At 59.8% G+C, this 18,703-nt stretch overlaps 1 protein-coding gene across 1 annotated transcript in view; it reads right to left on the reverse strand.

Moving 5' to 3' along the window:
* PIP5K1A (phosphatidylinositol-4-phosphate 5-kinase type 1 alpha) overlaps nucleotides 1–18,119 on the reverse strand; it is a 25,647-nt gene extending 7,528 nt beyond the window's left edge. Inside the window, exons 1-7 of the mRNA XM_040332804.1 lie at nucleotides 17,417–18,119; nucleotides 5,750–5,799; nucleotides 3,756–3,848; nucleotides 3,552–3,682; nucleotides 2,911–3,028; nucleotides 2,668–2,820; nucleotides 1–283 (exon numbers count right to left, since the gene is read on the reverse strand). The exon at nucleotides 1–283 is cut by the window's left edge and continues 17 nt beyond it. Coding sequence (XP_040188738.1) covers nucleotides 1–283; nucleotides 2,668–2,820; nucleotides 2,911–3,028; nucleotides 3,552–3,682; nucleotides 3,756–3,848; nucleotides 5,750–5,799; nucleotides 17,417–17,459 — 871 coding nt within the window. The 5' untranslated portion in view covers nucleotides 17,460–18,119. The remainder of the gene's footprint in view (nucleotides 284–2,667; nucleotides 2,821–2,910; nucleotides 3,029–3,551; nucleotides 3,683–3,755; nucleotides 3,849–5,749; nucleotides 5,800–17,416) is intronic.
* Between the last annotated feature and the right edge of the window lie 584 nt (nucleotides 18,120–18,703).

Here is an 18,703-nt window from a genome sequence, read left to right on the forward strand (position 1 = left end):
TGGTCTTGCACAGGGCGTTGTGCATGTCCGGGTCCAGGAAGAGCCCGTCCGGCAGGTCCTGCATGAAGTCCAAGTCCTTGAAGGTGGGGAAGCTTTTCTCCCGCTCTTTGGGCGAAGCGCGTCGCTTGTAGGTGGAGCCCTTCATGTCGTACTTCAGGTGCATCTTCACTGACCTGGGCAGCAAATTGTTCATAACTACAATCCGGATGTTTTTCCCGCCCGCCTGGACGCAGTACAGTCCGTAGAACTTGGGCAGGAGGGTGCGGGGGTTCTGGTTCAGGTTCTAGAGGAAAAAATAAATCAAGCTATTAGTACACCGCTCCAAGCAGACATGGTATGGTCCAGAGCATGGGAGACAATGTAGGGTGCTCTGCGTACCCACCCAGCACACGTGGTATGACCCAGGGGTGTGGGACACATCACAGGACCCAGCCCTCCCCAGCACATGGTATGGTCCAGGGCACGGGAGACAGTGCAGGTTGCTCTGCATACCCACCCAGCACACGTGGTATGACCCAGGGCACGTGACACAAAGGGAGACACCTCCCCAAGCAGACATGGTATGGTACAGAGCACGGGAAACAATGTAGGGTGCTCTGCGTACCCACCCAGCACACGTGGTACGACCCAGGTGTGTGGGACACATCACAGGACCCAGCCCTCCCCAGCACATGGTATGGTCCAGGGTGCTCTGCAAACCCACCCAGCACACGTGGTATGACCCAGGGGTGTGGGACACATCACAGGACCCAGCCCTCCCCAGCACATGGTATGGTCCAGGGCACGGGAGACAGTGCAGGATGCTCTGCATACCCACCTAGCACACGTGGTATGACCCAGGGCACATAACACATAAAAGGATACAACTCCCCAAGTAGACATGGTATGGTCCAGGGTACGGGAGACAGTGCAGGATGCTCTGCGTCCTCACCCAGCACATGTGGTATGACCCAGGGGTGTGGGACACATCACAGGACCCAGCCCTCCCCAGACATGGTATGGGGCACACAATGCAGGGTACTCTGCATCCCCCTCAGCACATGGTATGACCAAGGGTGTGGGACAATGGAGGGTTCTCCGTCTACCAACCATGATGAACACATGGTATGACTTGTGGAACACACCAGGCAGGGTACTCCATCTCCCCCCCTCTACATATATGGCATGGTATAGGACTCACAGTCCCCCCCCCCTTAAGCACATGTGGTATGAACCAGGGCATTCCGTACACACACGTTGACCTGGGAGACAGGACACAACATGGGGTAGTCCACATGGTATGACCCTGGGTATGGGACACACTATATGGGGCACTACATCCACCCTCCCAGCACATATGGTATGACCTTGGACAACAGACACACAACCAAGGCCATTGCAACCACCCCCCCCCCCTCACAGAACATGTGAAAAGACATATGACATGGGACAAACCATTCCAAATACTTTGCTGCCCCCCTACCCAATCACATGTGGTATGACCCAGGGCACAGGACACAAAGCTAAGGGTATTCCATCCCCTCCATCCCTGGATATATGGTATGACCTGGGGTATAAGACACACAACAGGCCATTCCATTCCCCCACCACATGTCGAAAGACCCAGGACATGGGGGACAAACAAGGAAAAATACTTTGCTTTCCACCCCCAGCACATGTGGTATGACCCAGGGCATTGGACGCAGAGCTCAGGGTATTCCATCCCCTGAAAATGAGGTATGACCTGGGGCAACAGACACCCAACCCAGGCCATTCCAACCACCCCCTACTCCTCCACAGAACACACATGACATAAGACACACAATGCAAAATACTTTGCTCCATTCCATCCACCCCCACCACATGGTATGACACAGGGCATGGGACACACAAATCTGGGTAGTCCACATGGTATGACCCAGGGCATTCAACACAATTCAGAGTACTCCCAACTCCCAGAACTCATGGTATAACCCAGGACATAATGTAGAATACCTTGCTCCCCAAAGCACACATGGTATGACCCACGACATTAAACAATTTAGGGTATTCCCCTCTCTCAGCAATCATGGTATGACCCAGGGTATAGGACTCAATGCAGGGTACTCTGTCCACCCCCCCCCCCCCCCTCAGCAGACATGGTATGACCCAGGGCATAAGAGACACAAATCTGGGTACTCCTCACCCCCAGCCCACATCGTATGACCCAGGGCATTCAACACACAATTCAGAGTACTCCCAGCACGCATGGTATAACCCAGGACATAATGTAGAATACCTTGCTGCCCCCAGCACACATGGCATGGCCCAGGGCATTAAACAATTTAGGGTACTCCCCTCTCTCAGCAATCATGGTATGACCCACGGTATGGGACTCAATGCAGGGTACTCCCTAGCCCATATGGTATGACCCAGGGTATGGGACACACAATTCTGGGTACCCCTCAGCCCATATGGTATGGCCCAGGGTATGGGACACACAATTCTGGGTACTCCCCAGCTCAGATGGTATGACCCAGGGTATGGGACTCACTATGCAGGGTACTCTGTCCACTCCCCGCCCTCCAACCAGCTGACATGGTATGACCCAGGGCATGAGACACACAATTCAGGGTACTCCCCAGCCCATATGGTATGACCCAGGGCAATCCCCAGCACACGAGGTATGACCTAGGACGCGACACCTACCATGTAATATCCAGGCAGCAGTTTCTGCAAGAACTCAGCCTCCTTGTGTTGAACCGTCTTAATAATGAACTCGTCATCCCCGGACACGTAGAAGAGGGACCCGCTGGCCCCAGAATTGGAGAGTTCTATCAGGGACTCGTTACACAGAGAATACTGCAAGAAAAAAAAGAAAAGGGAGCGTCACCTCCTGGCTGCACACAGCACTCCGCCATCCATCACAGTCCCGGTGTAACCGATACTCACCAAATAATCGTCTGGCCGAATGCCGAAGAGCTCCCGAAAGTAGCGGAACGCCACCGGAGCGTACGTCTTAAATCGGAAGTCATTGTAGTGATGGGCGGGGGTGAGATTACTTCCCTCACTGCAGGCAAGACGAAGAGAGACTGTTAGGGGGCCCTGAGGAAGTCCCGGGTGAATTGTACAGAACATTAGGGGGCCCTGAGGAAGTCCCGGGTGAATTGTACAGAACATTAGGGGGGGGGGCCTGAGGAAGTTCCGGGTGAATTGTACAGAACATTAGGGGGCCCTGAGGAAGTCCCGGTGAGACCATTAGGGGGCCCTGAGGAAGTACCGGGTGAGACCATTAGGGGGCCCCGAGGAAGTACCGGGTGAGACCATTAGGGGGCCCAGAGGAAGTACCGGGTGAATTGTACAGAACATTAGGGGGGGCCCTGAGGAAGTCCCGGGTGAGACCATTAGGGGGCCCCTGAGGAAGTCCCGGGTGAACTGTAGAGAACATTAGGGGGGGCCCTGAGGAAGTACCGGGTGAATTGTACAGAACACTAGAGGGCACTGATAATCTTTATACAGCAATGTATGGTGGGAGGGGAGTCTATGTATAAAGGGGGAGGAACACGAGATGACAACGCTGATTGGATACATACGCAGGGAAGAAGATACTCTCTACCACATAGAAGTCTTGCATTAGGACGTCTCTCTCGGGTTTGGTGCTCAGGCTGCCCACCGTGTGTGTGATCCCCAGCTGGATGGCTCCTTTCAGTGCAGAAGACGTCGTCTATGGGAGGGAGGCGGGTGAGAGAACACGTCACAATACTCAGCAGCTGATTGGATAAGAGGAAGGCACCTACCTTTTTATATGTTGTCTCCCCTGTAGAGTCCACACCCCGATGGCCAAGCTTCTTCATTGTCTGAGTGCCAAACTGACCCGACGCGCTCGCCATCTACAACAGGACACCGCAAAGACTTCAAGGATAACTCCACCATACAGACCACGCTACATCAACACTTACAGAATAACATAACATGGTTGTAGGCGCACCCCTCCCCCCACCAATACCAGCGAGTTCCCAGATCGCCCAGACCTCCCTACCACCGAGATACCAAGGCCAACCCCCAACCCCAAGGCCAACCCAGACCTGCCCCCACTACCACCGAGATCCCAAGGCCAACCCAGACCTGCCCCCACTACCACCGAGATCCCAAGGCCAAGGCCAACCCCCAACCCCAACCTGCCCCCACTACCACCGAGATCCCCAGACCTCCCTACCATCGAGATCCCAAGGCCAACCCAGACCTGCCCCCACTACCACCAAGATCCCCAGGCCAACCCAGACCTGCCCCCACTACCACCGAGATCCCCAGACCTGCCCCCGCTACCACCGAGATCCCCAGACCTGCCCCCGCTACCACAGACATCCCCAGACCTGCCCCCGCTACCACAGACATCCCCAGACCTGCCCCCGCTACCACAGACATCCCCAGACCTGCCCCCGCTACCACAGACATCCCCAGACCTGCCCCCGCTACCACCGACATCCCCAGACCTGCCCCCGCTACCACAGACATCCCCAGACCTGCCCCCGCTACCACAGACATCCCCAGACCTGCCCCCGCTACCACAGACATCCCCAGACTTTTCCCCGCTACCACCGAGATCCCCAGACCTGCCCCCGCTACCACAGACATCCCCAGACCTCCTACCAAACACCGAGATCCCCAGACCTGCCCCCGCTACCACCGACATCCCCAGACCTGCCCCCGCTACCACCGACATCCCCAGACCTGCCCCCGCTACCACCGACATCCCCAGACCTGCCCCCGCTACCACCGACATCCCCAGACCTCCCCCCGCTACCACCGACATCCCCAGACCTCCCCCCGCTACCACCGACATCCCCAGACCTCCCCCCGCTACCACCGACATCCCCAGACCTCCCCCCGCTACCACCGACATCCCCAGACCTCCCCCCGCTACCACAGACATCCCCAGACCTCCCCCCGCTACCACAGACATCCCCAGACCTCCCCCCGCTACCACAGACATCCCCAGACCTCCCCCCGCTACCACAGACATCCCCAGACCTCCCCCCGCTACCACCGACATCCCCAGACCTCCCCCCGCTACCACCGACATCCCCAGACCTCCCCCGCTACCACCGACATCCCCAGACCTGCCCCCGCTACCACCGACATCCCCAGACCTGCCCCCGCTACCACCGACATCCCCAGACCTGCCCCCGCTACCACCGAGATCCCCAGACCTCCCCCCGCTACCACCGACATCCCCAGACCTCCCCCCGCTACCACCGACATCCCCAGACCTGCCCCCGCTACCACAGACATCCCCAGACTTTTCCCCCGCTACCACGAGATTGCCAGACCTCCTACCCAACACCGAGATTGCCAGACCTCCTACCCAACACCGAGATTGCCAGACCTCCTACCCAACACCGAGATTGCCAGACCTCCTACCCAACACCGAGATTGCCAGACCTCCTACCCAACACCGAGATTGCCAGACCTCCCCCACTACCACCGAGATTGCCAGACCTCCCCCACTACCACCGAGATTGCCAGACCTCCCCCACTACCACCGAGATTGCCAGACCTCCCCCACTACCACCGAGATTGCCAGACCTCCCCCACTACCACCGAGATTGCCAGACCTCCCCCACTACCACCAAGATCCCAAAGCCAACCCCCTACCACCAAGATCCCAGGGCCTGAACCCCAAACACTGAGATCCGAAAGCCTGAACCCCAAACACCGAGATCCCAAGGCCTGACCCCCACCACCGAGATCCCAAACCTCCCTAAACAGCCACATCACAGACCACACATACCGTTCCTGCAGATTCTCCCGCGACGCTCCCCTTCACGGTGGTGGCAGCTCCTGCAGACAGAAAAAAACAAAATGGCACATTGTACAAAATTCCTTCATAACCCCCCAAACCCAATACACACAGCTTTATTATCCATACAATTCCAGCCCAACAAACCCGCAACTTCATGTATTACACAGAACAGCGCACCCTACTGGTCATCATATCATGAAAACTTTGAAAACCGTCATATAAAAGAAGTGACAGTTCAGTGGATACTGGACAGGTACCCCCTCCCCCCTGTGCCCATTATGAGGGGTTCCCAGGTCTGTACCGAGGGGTTCCATGCAGGGGGGCCATTGCGGAGAAAGCTAATTTCCTGGCCTGTTGGGGGTTCGGAGCTTCATGCGTGGTAAAGCCAGAGGATTAGCATTTCCCCCCCGGGGTATACTCGGCAATGGCCGCCTCGGCTCGGAGTCAGGAATTAGGGGCGGAGTCACAGCAGATCCTCACATGTCACAGACATTTCCCGTCTCCACCTGGAGGGGTCCCAGAAGAGACAAGTCCGGTCCTGCCGATCTCCCAACCGCGAACGATTCATTCCAGAGAATCCATTCAGGGTGGAGCCCGACTACTTGCTCTCTAGGCAGCGCCGTCCAAATGACGGCCCCAGGGCCAAGCCCAGCCTTCAAAGAAAGCCCCGCCCATCTTCTGTAATGGAATGTTATTATAGAACGATCTTTCTTTTCCAATCTATATCCAGCTCTGCGATGGACAAATACATTTATCTTCTCAGCAACCATGGCAACAGTACTGTGTGTAGCTTACAGCTTTCACCCGTTTCATGATCCCGCGGCGACGGTCCTCTCCTGATTGGTGGTGGCTTAGAATGGTGAAGCCCCTCCTCCTACCAGCCTGGTAACCGGGCAAACCCAATAGTGGTCCCCCGGGGGCTCTTCCATTAACCATAACCCCGTCACCTCTGTCAACCCAGTGACCCCACGGGGCCTCCTGTAACATCATGTGAACCCCATTTCTGCAGTGACCCCCCCCAGATGCCTCCTCCGTCAGTTCAGTGACCCCCCCCCCAGATGCCTCCTCCGTCAGTTCAGTGCCCCCCCCCCCCCAGATGCCTCCTCCGTCAGTTCAGTGACCCCCCCAGATGCCTCCTCCGTCAGTTCAGTGACCCCCCCAGATGCCTCCCCCGTCAGTTCAGTGACCCCCCCCCAGATGCCTCCTCCGTCAGTTCAGTGACCCCCCCCGGGCACCTCCTGTGTTGCCTTATAACCCGTTTCTCCTGTGACACTCAGGGGCCTCCCCATCAACCCTGGGCGCCTCCTACGTCAATCCAGCGACCCCTTCCCCCCTCCGGGGACCTCCTGTGTCACTTTTCTGTAGTGACCGACCCCCCCCCCCCCCCGCTCCAGGGGCCTTCACCATCAACCCAGAGACCACCCTAACCCCTCCCACTATCAAGGAGGGGGATGATGGAAGGACGGGAATGATGGAAGGACGGGAATGATGGAAGGACGGGAATGATGGAAGGACGGGAATGATGGAAGGGGGGGAATGATGGAAGGGGGGGAATGATGGAAGGGGGGGAATGATGGAAGGGGGGGAATGATGGAAGGACGGGGGAATGATGGAAGGGGGGGAATGATGGAAGGGGGGGGGGGGAGGATGATGGAAGGGGGGGGGAATGATGGAAGGGGGGAGGGAATGATGGAAGGGGGGAGGGAATGATGGAAGGGGGGAGGGAATGATGGAAGGGGGGAGGGAGGGGAGGATGATGGAAGGGGGGGGGGGGGGAGGATGATGGAAGGGGGGGGGGGGGGGGGAGGGGAGGATGATGGAAGGGGGGGGGGGGGGGGGGAGGGGAGGATGATGGAAGGGGGGGGGGGGAGGGGAGGGTGATGGAAGGGGGAGGGAGGGGAGGATGATGGAAGGGGGAGGGAGGGGAGGATGATGGAAGGGGGAGGGAGGGGAGGATGATGGAAGGGGGAGGGAGGGGAGGATGATGGAAGGGGGAGGGAGGGGAGGATGATGGAAGGGGGAGGGAGGGGAGGAGAGGATGATGGAAGGGGGGGGGGGGAGGGGAGGAGAGGATGATGGAAGGGGGGGGGGGGAGGGGAGGAGAGGATGATGGAAGGGGGGGGGGAGGGGAGGAGAGGATGATGGAAGGGGGGGGGGGAGGGGAGGAGAGGATGATGGAAGGGGGGGGGGAGGGGAGGAGAGGATGATGGAAGGGGGGGGGGGGAGGAGAGGATGATGGAAGGGGGGGGGGGGGAGAGGATGATGGAAGGGGGGGGGAGGAGAGGATGATGGAAGGGGGGGGGGGGGGGAGAGAGGATGATGGAAGGGGGGGGGAGGGGAGGAGAGGATGATGGAAGGGGGGGGGGGAGGGGAGGAGAGGATGATGGAAGGGGGGGGGGGGGGGAGGAGAGGATGATGGAAGGGGGGGGGAGGGAGGAGAGGATGATGGAAGGGGGGGGGGGAGGGGAGGAGAGGATGATGGAAGGGGGGGGGGAGGGGAGGAGAGGAGAGGATGATGGAAGGGGGGGGGAGGGGAGGAGAGGATGATGGAAGGGGGGGGGGGGGAGGAGAGGATGATGGAAGGGGGGGGGGGAGGGGAGGAGAGGATGATGGAAGGGGGGGGGGAGGAGAGGATGATGGAAGGGGGGGGGGGAGGGGAGGAGAGGATGATGGAAGGGGGGGGGGAAGAGGAGGAGGATGGAAGGGGGGGGGGAGAGGAGGAGGATGGAAGGGGGGGGAGGGGAGGAGAGGATGATGGAAGGGGGGGGAGGGGAGGAGAGGATGATGGAAGGGGGGGAAGAGGAGGAGGATGGAAGGGGGGGGGGGAAGAGGAGGAGGATGGAAGGGGGGGGGGGAGAGGAGGAGGATGGAAGGGGGGGGGGGGAAGAGGAGGAGGATGGAAGGGGGGGGAAGAGGAGGAGGATGGAAGGGGGGGGGGGGAAGAGGAGGAGGATGATGGAAGGGGGGGGGGAAGAGGAGGAGGATGATGGAAGGGGGGGGGGGGAAGAGGAGGAGGATGGAAGGGGGGGGGGAAGAGGAGGAGGATGGAAGGGGGGGGGAAGAGGAGGAGGATGGAAGGGGGGGGGAAGAGGAGGAGGATGGAAGGGGGGGAGGGAGGAGGATGGAAGGGGGGGGAGGGAGGATAATGGAAGGGGGGGGGAGGGAGGAGGATGGAAGGGGGGGGGGGGAAGAGGAGGAGGATGGAAGGGGGGGGGGAAGAGGAGGAGGATGGAAGGGGGGGGGGGAAGAGGAGGAGGATGGAAGGGGGGGGGGAAGAGGAGGAGGATGGAAGGGGGGGGGGAAGAGGAGGAGGATGGAAGGGGGGAGGGAGGATAATGGAAGGGGGGGGGAGGGAGGATAATGGAAGGGGGGAGGGAGGATGATGGAAGGGAGGATGATGGAAGGGGGGAGGGAGGATGATGGAAGGGGGGGGGGGGGGAGGATGATGGAAGGGGGGGGGGGGAGGATGATGGAAGGGAGGATGATGGAAGGGGGGAGGGAGGATGATGGAAGGGGGGGGGGGGGAGGATGATGGGGGGGGGCGCCTCCGCTCTGTTGCCATGGCTGCGAGGAAGCAGCATCTCAGGTTTTCATTCTTTATATTAATAGCAGACACAGCAAATATTATCCTGGAGAGGAATGAGGCCACGCCCCTGCGGAGCTCCCTTCATTATCATACTCCTCCTCCTCTGGTCACATGCTTGTTCCAGGTCAGAGGGAGGTCAGCAATGGCGGCGGCACAGGAAGCTGAACGTCATACAAGCCGCATGCTGCATGGCAGGACTCATACACAGGAGGGGGAGGGGGGGTACATGCACACGGCACGCCCGGTACCTCTCGGGGACACGCATGTGCCGAGGCCGCAGCACAGGAAGCCCAGCACTGGAGGAGAGAAAAGTAGAGAAGGAATTAGGAGGCGGCCCGGCGACTCCCCACAGGAGCTTGCAATCTAATTCTAATGAATGCAGAGAGTATTCGGGGGATCAGTGAGGGGGCGGGACCCTTCCAGCAGCCAAATTTGGGGTGTCCCCGGGGAGGGTGTAGGGGTCTGAGGAACGCAGTGTGTTGCCCCCCCCCCCCGTACAGCACACTGGGGGAGGGGATATGTATCCGGGGTACATCGGTGGGTTTAGTCAGAGTTACCCTTTAATACAGGAAGAGGCCAGTCAGTGTTCTACCCCCCCCCCGCAGACTGGGGGGGGGGGGGGTTGCTGACCACTCCGGGGTGTCAGGTGACATCAGATAAGTTAAGAAGAACATCCCCCGACCTCACACAGGAGGGGCAATTAATGGGCGAGATGAGGGGAGGGGCACACAGAACAGGAAAGAGCAATGATTTGGGGGGAAGGGGGTGTTGGAAGTACACAAATTGGGGGGGGTGGTAATCAAAGGATGGGGGGGGTGGTATTCTCTGGTATACAAGGAGGAGGTATGCACGTGATGGGGGGGGGAAAGGGATCATGTGGCACACATAGGGTGGGGGGGGGATAGGGATCCTGTGGCGCACACACAGGGTGGGGGGGGTAGGGATCCTGTGGCGCACACACAGGGGGGGGATAGGGATCCTGTGGCGCACACACAGGGTGGGGGGGGGGGGGTAGGGATCCTGTGGCGCGCGCGCACACACAGGGTTGGGGGGGGATCCTGTGGCGCACACACAGGGTGGGGGGGGGGGTAGGGATCCTGTGGCACACACACAGGGTGGGGGGGGGGTATGGGGATCCTGTGGCACACACACAGGGTGGGGGGTAGGGATCCTGTGGCGCACACACAGGGGGGGGATAGGGATCCTGTGGCGCACACACAGGGGGGGGGGGATAGGGATCCTGTGGCGCACACACAGGGGGGGGGGATAGGGATCCTGTGGCGCACACACAGGGGGGGGGGGATAGGGATCCTGTGGCGCACACACAGGGGGGGGGATAGGGATCCTGTGGCGCACACACAGGGGGGGGGATAGGGATCCTGTGGCGCACACACAGAGTGTGGGGGGGGATAGGGATCCTGTGGCGCACACACAGGGTGGGGGGGGGGGGTAGGGATCCTGTGGCGCACACACAGGGGGGGGGGGGGGTAGGGATCCTGTGGCGCACACACAGGGTGGGGGGGGGTAGGGATCCTGTGGCGCACACACAGGGTGGGGGGGGGGGGGTAGGGATCCTGTGGCGCACACACAGGGTTGGGGGGGTAGGGATCCTGTGGCGCACACACAGGGTGGGGGGGGTAGGGATCCTGTGGCGCACACACAGGGTGGGGGGGTAGGGATCCTGTGGCGCACACACAGGGTGGGGGGGTAGGGATCCTGTGGCGCACACACAGGGTGGGGGGGGGGGGTAGGGATCCTGTGGCGCACACACACAGGGTGGGGGGGGGGTAGGGATCCTGTGGCGCACACACACAGGGTGGGGGGGGGTAGGGATCCTGTGGCGCACACACACAGGGTGGGGGGGGGTATGGGGATCCTGTGGCACACACACAGGGTGGGGGGGGGGGTAGGGATCCTGTGGCGCACACACAGGGGGGGGGGGGGGGGTAGGGATCCTGTGGCGCACACACAGGGGGGGGTAGGCTTCCTGTGGCGCACACACACAGGGTGGGGGGGGGGGGGTAGGGATCCTGTGGCACACACACAGGGTGGGGGAGGGGGGTAGGGATCCTGTGGCACACACAGGGTGGGGGTGGGGGGGGGGTAGGGATCCTGTGGCACACACAGGGTGGGGGTGGGATGGGGTAGGGATCCTGTGGCGCACACACAGGGTGGGGGGGGGTAGGGATCCTGTGGCGCACACACAGGGTGGGGGGGGGTAGGGATCCTGTGGCGCACACACAGGGTGGGGGGGGGGGATCCTGTGGCGCACACACACAGGGTGGGGGGGGGGTAGGATCCTGTGGCGCACACACACAGGGTGGGGGGGGATCCTGTGGCGCACACACACAGGGTGGGGTAGGGATCCTGTGGCGCACACACAGGGTGGGGGGGGGGATCCTGTGGCGCACACACACAGGGTGGGGGGGGGATGGGGATCCTGTGGCACACACACAGGGTGGGGGGGGGGTATGGGGATCCTGTGGCACACACACAGGGTGGGGGGGGGGGGGTAGGGATCCTGTGGCACACACACAGGGTGGGGGGGGGGGGGGTAGGGATCCTGTGGCGCACACACAGGGTGGGGGGGGGGGGTAGGGATCCTGTGGCGCACACACAGGGTGGGGGGGTATGGGGATCCTGTGGCACACACACAGGGTGGGGGGGGGGGTAGGGATCCTGTGGCGCACACACAGGGTGGGGGGGGGATCCTGTGGCGCACACACAGGGTGGGGGGGGGGGGGGTAGGCTTCCTGTGGCGCACACACACAGGGTGGGGGGGGGTAGGGATCCTGTGGCACACACACAGGGTGGGGGTGGGGGGGGTAGGGATCCTGTGGCACACACACAGGGTGGGGGTAGGGATCCTGTGGCACACACACAGGGTGGGGGGGGTATGGGGATCCTGTGGCACACACACACACAGGGTGGGGGGGGGTATGGGGATCCTGTGGCGCGCACACACACAGGGTGGGGGGGGTATGGGGATCCTGTGGCGCACACACACACACACACACAGGGTGGGGGGGTATGGGGATCCTGTGGCACACACACACACACACAGGGTGGGGGGGTATGGGGATCCTGTGGCACACACACACACACAGGGTGGGGGGGTATGGGGATCCTGTGGCGCACACACACACACACACACACACACACAGGGTGGGGGGGTATGGGGATCCTGTGGCGCACACACACACACACACACACACACACACAGGGTGGGGGGGTATGGGGATCCTGTGGCGCACACAGGGTGGGGGGGTATGGGGATCCTGTGGCGCACACAGGGTGGGGGGGTATGGGGATCCTGTGGCACACACAGGGTGGGGGGGGGGGGAATAGGGATCCTGTGGCACACACACACAGGGTGGGGGGGGGGAATAGGGATCCTGTGGCACACACACACAGGGTGGGGGGGTATGGGGATCCTGTGGCACACACACACACACAGGGTGGGGGGGGGTATGGGGATCCTGTGGCACACACACACACACACACACACACACACACACACACACACACAGGGTGGGGGGGGGGAATAGGGATCTTGTGGCACACACACAGGGTGGGGGGGGTATGGGGATCCTGTGGCACACAAACACACTTTTAGGGATCCTGTGGCACACACACAGGGTGGGGGGGGGGGATCCTGTGGCGCGCACACACAGGGTGGGGGGGGGGGGGGATCCTGTGGCGCACACACAGGGTGGGGGGGGATCCTGTGGCGCACACAAAGGGTGGGGGGGGGGGGATCCTGTGGCGCACACACAGGGTGGGGGGGGGGATCCTGTGGCGCACACACAGGGTGGGGGGGGGGGGGATCCTGTGGCGCACACACAGGGTGGGTATGGGGATCCTGTGGCGCGCACACACACAGGGGAGGGGGGATAGGGATCCTGTGGCGCACACGGGGCAGTGGGGGGATCCTGTGGCGCACACACACACAGGGGGGGGGGGGGGGGGATCCTGTGGCGCACACACAGGGTGGGGGGGGGGGGATCCTGTGGCGCACACACAGGGTGGGTATGGGGATCCTGTGGCGCGCACACACACAGGGGAGGGGGGATAGGGATCCTGTGGCGCACACGGGGCAGTGGGGGGATCCTGTGGCGCACACACACACAGGGTGGGGGGGGGGTAGGGATCCTGTGGCACACACAGGGTAGGGGGGGGATATGGATCCTGTGGCGCGCACACACAGGGTGGGGGGGGATAGGGATCCTGTGGCACACACACACACAGGGTGGGGGGGGGGGGGGGGAATGGTATTCCGTGTCACACGCGGGGCGGGGGAAAGTGGCACAGGTAGGACCGGTCCCGTCACGTGTACAGTTGCTCGTGTTTCCTGTACACAGCATGCGTGACGTCATGGCGTATCGCCCAAACAATGACAGGAATGCGGTCGGATCGGCATGGTAACCGCCTGCGATGGAAAACATTGCCGGGAGCTGAGTCATGTGATCCCCTCCATTCCTACACCCCCCCGCCCTCGAGGGGAACTACAAGTCTCAGCATCCACCTCCCATTGCTGGGACTTGTAGTTCCTCACCACCCGGATCACAAAACTCCACCCCCTCCCCGCTCAGATTAGAGAAACAGGAAGTGGGTGCAGCGAGGAAACTCTTCCCCCACACAACACAAACATGTCCCCCCCACACAGGATCAGCCAACATGCTGGGGGTTGTAATCCCACAATGGCAGCCCAGGTATGGCGGAGCACACTGGAGATGAGCTGGGTGATGATGGGACTTGTAGTCCCACAAACTTCCCCCGGACCAACCAAGGAGCCCACCGGACAATGATGGGACTTGTAGTCCCTCGATCTTTGCTGATCAGGAGGGAGAGGTGGATCTGGAGTTCTAAAGAAGGGGTTCAAAATAAACCTACTGTGGGATGCTGGGAGTTGTAGTCTCTCATTTTCAGGCAGGGGTGTGATGTTGTGAGTTGTAGTCCCGAGGACTCAGGTGTGTGTGTGATGTTGGGAGTTGTAGTCCGGAGGACTCAGGTGTGTGTGTGATGTTGGGAGTTGTAGTCCGGAGGACTCAGGTGTGTGTGTGATGTTGGGAGTTGTAGTCCGGAGGACTCAGGTGTGTGTGTGATGTTGGGAGTTGTAGTCCGGAGGACTCAGGTGTGTGTGTGATGTTGGGAGTTGTAGTCCGGAGGACTCAGGTGTGTGTGTGATGTTGGGAGTTGTAGTCCGGAGGACTCAGGTGTGTGTGTGATGTTGGGAGTTGTAGTCCGGAGGACTCAGGTGTGTGTGTGATGTTGGGAGTTGTAGTCCGGAGGACTCAGGTGTGTGTGTGATGTTGGGAGTTGTAGTCCGGAGGTCTCAGGTGTGTGTGTGATGTTGGGAGTTGTAGTCCGGAGGACTCAGGTGTGTGTGTGATGTTGGGAGTTGTAGTCCGGAGGACTCAGGTGTGTGTGTGATGTTGGGAGTTGTAGTCCGGAGGACTCAGGTGTGTGTGTGATGTTGGGAGTTGTAGTCCGGAGGACTCAGGTGTGTGTGTGATGTTGGGAGTTGTAGTCCGGAGGACTCAGGTGTGTGTGTGATGTTGGGAGTTGTAGTCCGGAGGACTCAGGTGTGTGTGTGATGTTGGGAGTTGTAGTCCGGAGGACTCAGGTGTGTGTGTGATGTTGGGAGTTGTAGTCCGGAGGACTCAGGTGTGTGTGTGATGTTGGGAGTTGTAGTCCGGAGGACTCAGGTGTGTGTGTGATGTTGGGAGTTGTAGTCCGGAGGACTCAGGTGTGTGTGTGATGTTGGGAGTTGTAGTCCGGAGGTCTCAGGTGTGTGTGTGATGTTGGGAGTTGTAGTCCGGAGGACTCAGGTGTGTGTGTGATGTTGGGAGTTGTAGTCCGGAGGACTCAGGTGTGTGTGTGTGATGTTGGGAGTTGTAGTCCGGAGGTCTCAGGTGTGTGTGTGATGTTGGGAGTTGTAGTCCGGAGGACTCAGGTGTGTGTGTGATGTTGGGAGTTGTAGTCCGGAGGACTCAGGTGTGTGTGTGATGTTGGGAGTTGTAGTCCGGAGGACTCAGGTGTGTGTGTGATGTTGGGAGTTGTAGTCCGGAGGACTCAGGTGTGTGTGATGTTGGGAGTTGTAGTCCGGAGGACTCAGGTGTGTGTGTGTGATGTTGGGAGTTGTAGTCCGGAGGACTCAGGTGTGTGTGTGATGTTGGGAGTTGTAGTCCGGAGGACTCAGGTGTGTGTGATGTTGGGAGTTGTAGTCCGGAGGTCTCAGGTTAGGGGTGTGATGTTTGGAGTTGTAGTCCCGAGGTGTCAGGTAGGGGTGTGATGTTTGGAGTTGTAGTCCCAGAGGTCTCAGGTTAGGTGTGATGTTGGGAGTTGTAGTCCGGAGGTCTCAGGTGTGTGATGTTGGGAGTTGTAGTCCCGAGGTGTCAGGTAGATGTGATGTTGGGAGTTGTAGTCCTCGGGTCTCAGGTTAGGTGTGATGTTGGGAGTTGTAGTCCGGAGGTCTCAGGTAAGGTGTGTGATGTTGGGAGTTGTAGTCCCGGAGGTCTCAGGTAAGGTGTGTGATGTTTGGAGTTGTAGTCCCGAGGTGTCAGGTAGATGTGATGTTTGGAGTTGTAGTCCCGAGGTGTCGGGTAAGGTGTGTGATGTTTGGAGTTGTAGTCCCGAGGTGTCAGGTAGGGGTGTGATGTGGAGGTCTCAGGTAAGGTGTGTGATGTTTGGAGTTGTAGTCCCGAGGTGTCAGGTAGATGTGATGTTTGGAGTTGTAGTCCCGAGGTGTCAGGTAGATGTGATGTTTGGAGTTGTAGTCCCGAGGTGTCAGGTAGATGTGATGTTTGGAGTTGTAGTCCCGAGGTGTCAGGTAGGGGTGTGATGTGGAGGTCTCAGGTAAGGTGTGTGATGTTTGGAGTTGTAGTCCCGAGGTGTCAGGTAGATGTGATGTTTGGAGTTGTAGTCCCGAGGTGTCAGGTAGATGTGATGTTTGGAGTTGTAGTCCCGAGGTGTCAGGTAGGGGTGTGATGTTTGGAGTTGTAGTCCCGAGGTGTCAGGTAGGGGTGTGATGCGGAGGTCTCAGGTTAGGGGTGTGATGTTTAGAGTTGTAGTCCCGAGGTGTCAGGTTGGGGTGTGATGCGGAGGTCTCAGGTTAGGGGTGTGATGTTTGGAGTTGTAGTCCCGAGGTCTCAGGTAAGGTGTGTGATGTTTGGAGTTGTAGTCCGGAGGTAATCCCGGAGCTGTCTGAGGTGTTTACTCCTCTAGCTGTGGGTTGAGTCACCACATTCCAGATGACGGCACGCCGGTGACAGCGCCGGGGTATAATTAGTGTGGATTAGGAAGGGAAGTTCCTCCGCGTGACGCTAATATGAAGGAAATAAAAGTGTGGCCCTATGGGGTCCCCACCTCCGGGGGCCCTCCGCCCTGTATATAAGGGGAGCCTTCTGTGCCTATCTATCCAATATGGGGGTCCTCACCTCTACAGAGCTTTCCACCTCCCCATCACAGGGATTTTGGGAGGAGCAGGGAGGGGCCCCCCTCTGGGGGTCTTACCTTTGCCTATGCGGTATCAGGGGGCGGGCTATAGACCTCAGAGGCTCCTCCTACACAGGGCAGTATTGTGGGGGTTAAGTGCCCATTACTGAAGTGGCCCCCCCTCCACAAGGCAGTATTAGCCATGCTTCTTTGGGGCTCCTCCTCCAACATCCCATGGCGGTAACGGGCTCCTCCCACAAGGGGCCCCACTGTACAGGGCAATGTAGGTTTTTGGGGGTCCCCCCCCCCATCATACAGGTCAGTATCAGGGAAGGAGGGGGGATGGGTCGGGTACTTACCTCCAAGGGCCCCCCTCACCATACAAGGCATTGTAGGTTCCTACCCACATACATAGGAGGGTCCTTTCCTCCTCCTGCCCCGAGTCAAGTGGGGGAGGGGGGACCCCCACACAGCATTATTGGGGGGTCCTTCCTGTGTGGGGCTCAGTACGGCAGTATTGTTTTTTACCCCTCCCCTAACAATATTGGGCAGTGTTTACATCCAAAGGCCCCTCCCCCATTAAGTATTGGGGGGGGAGGGGATTACTGAAACCCCCCCCCCATGTCTCTTACCTGGACTGGAGCCCCCCATGGACTCGGCGGCGGCGGACGCCATCTTGGATCCTCGCTTCGCGTTGATAGGACGTCGGGAAAACCCCCCCAAATCTCAGCGGGGGGAGGGGAGTCTCATGGACCCGAAGGGTCCTCCGGATACAAGGAGGGTTCTGAGGGCCCCTTTATAAAGGTCACATCCCATGGGGAGGGGCCCCACACCACAACCAAGGCTCCGCGGGGCCCACACAAGCGTCTTCACCTCCTGTGGCCCCCCTCTCTGATGGCGTTACCAGGGGCCCCTTCGCGGTTCCCAATTCGGAGACCCCTCAATAGACTCAGGGCAGCGCGGGGGTCCTTGGGGGCCCCTAACAATGTCCACACAGGGGCCACACAATGGCTCCAACACAGGAGAGTCTTCAGGGGGCCCCTAAACGTCTTCACAAGGGGCCCCTGAGTGATGTTATCCCGGAGCTGCTCCTTGGGCCCCTCGAATGCTTCAGCCAGGGGCCACACACAGGGCGAGGTGGTCAGGGGGAACTCTTAGGGCCCCTCAGGTCTTCCAAACAAGGGCCCCAGCGACGTTCTCACCAGTCTGGTGCTCCGGGAGGGCCCCCTTTGTTTATCCGGCTCTGACCGCGGGGCAGGCTGGGAGATCTCCCGGTCTCTGGTTCGGTCGCGGCCTCTGAAAACCGGCGCATGCGCAGACAGCTCGGTCGGGAGGAGGCGGCCGCGCGATGACGAAGGCTGGCGTGCGCCTGAGGACACGCCCCCCTCCCCCAAGCCGCTGAGGTCAGAGCGCTCGGGAGGGGAGGGGCGTCACGTGACGCGGAAGTGGAAGGCCGCGCACGTGGTGGCGCCCATAGCCCCGCCCACTCACTTTAGACGCTTCTTTGTTTACATGTCAAAAGATGTTTTTTTGGGGGTTTTATTTGCTGGAAAATTACTTGGAACCCCCAAACAGTATTTATATATATATATTTTTTCTTCTAGCAGAGACCCTAGAGAATATAAAACGGCGATCCGAAACCGTGCAATTTTTTTATATTACACGCAAATGTGCAGCGATTTTGCAAACGCATTTTTTTGGGGGGGAAAATACATTTGAAAGAATTTTAAAAACACAATATAGACCCCATTTTTTATTTGTTTTGTATAATGTGAAAGATGAAGTTACACCGAGTAATTAGATACCTAACCGCCTCAATACCGGGGGGGGGGCACTTTCCCCCCTTCCTGCCCAGGGTGGTGTTCAGCCTTCAGCGCTGTCGCACTTTGAATAACAATTGCGCGGTCATACGACGCTGT

This window comes from Rana temporaria, chromosome 13 (assembly GCF_905171775.1).
Source record: "Rana temporaria chromosome 13, aRanTem1.1, whole genome shotgun sequence".
NCBI lineage: Eukaryota > Metazoa > Chordata > Amphibia > Anura > Ranidae > Rana > Rana temporaria.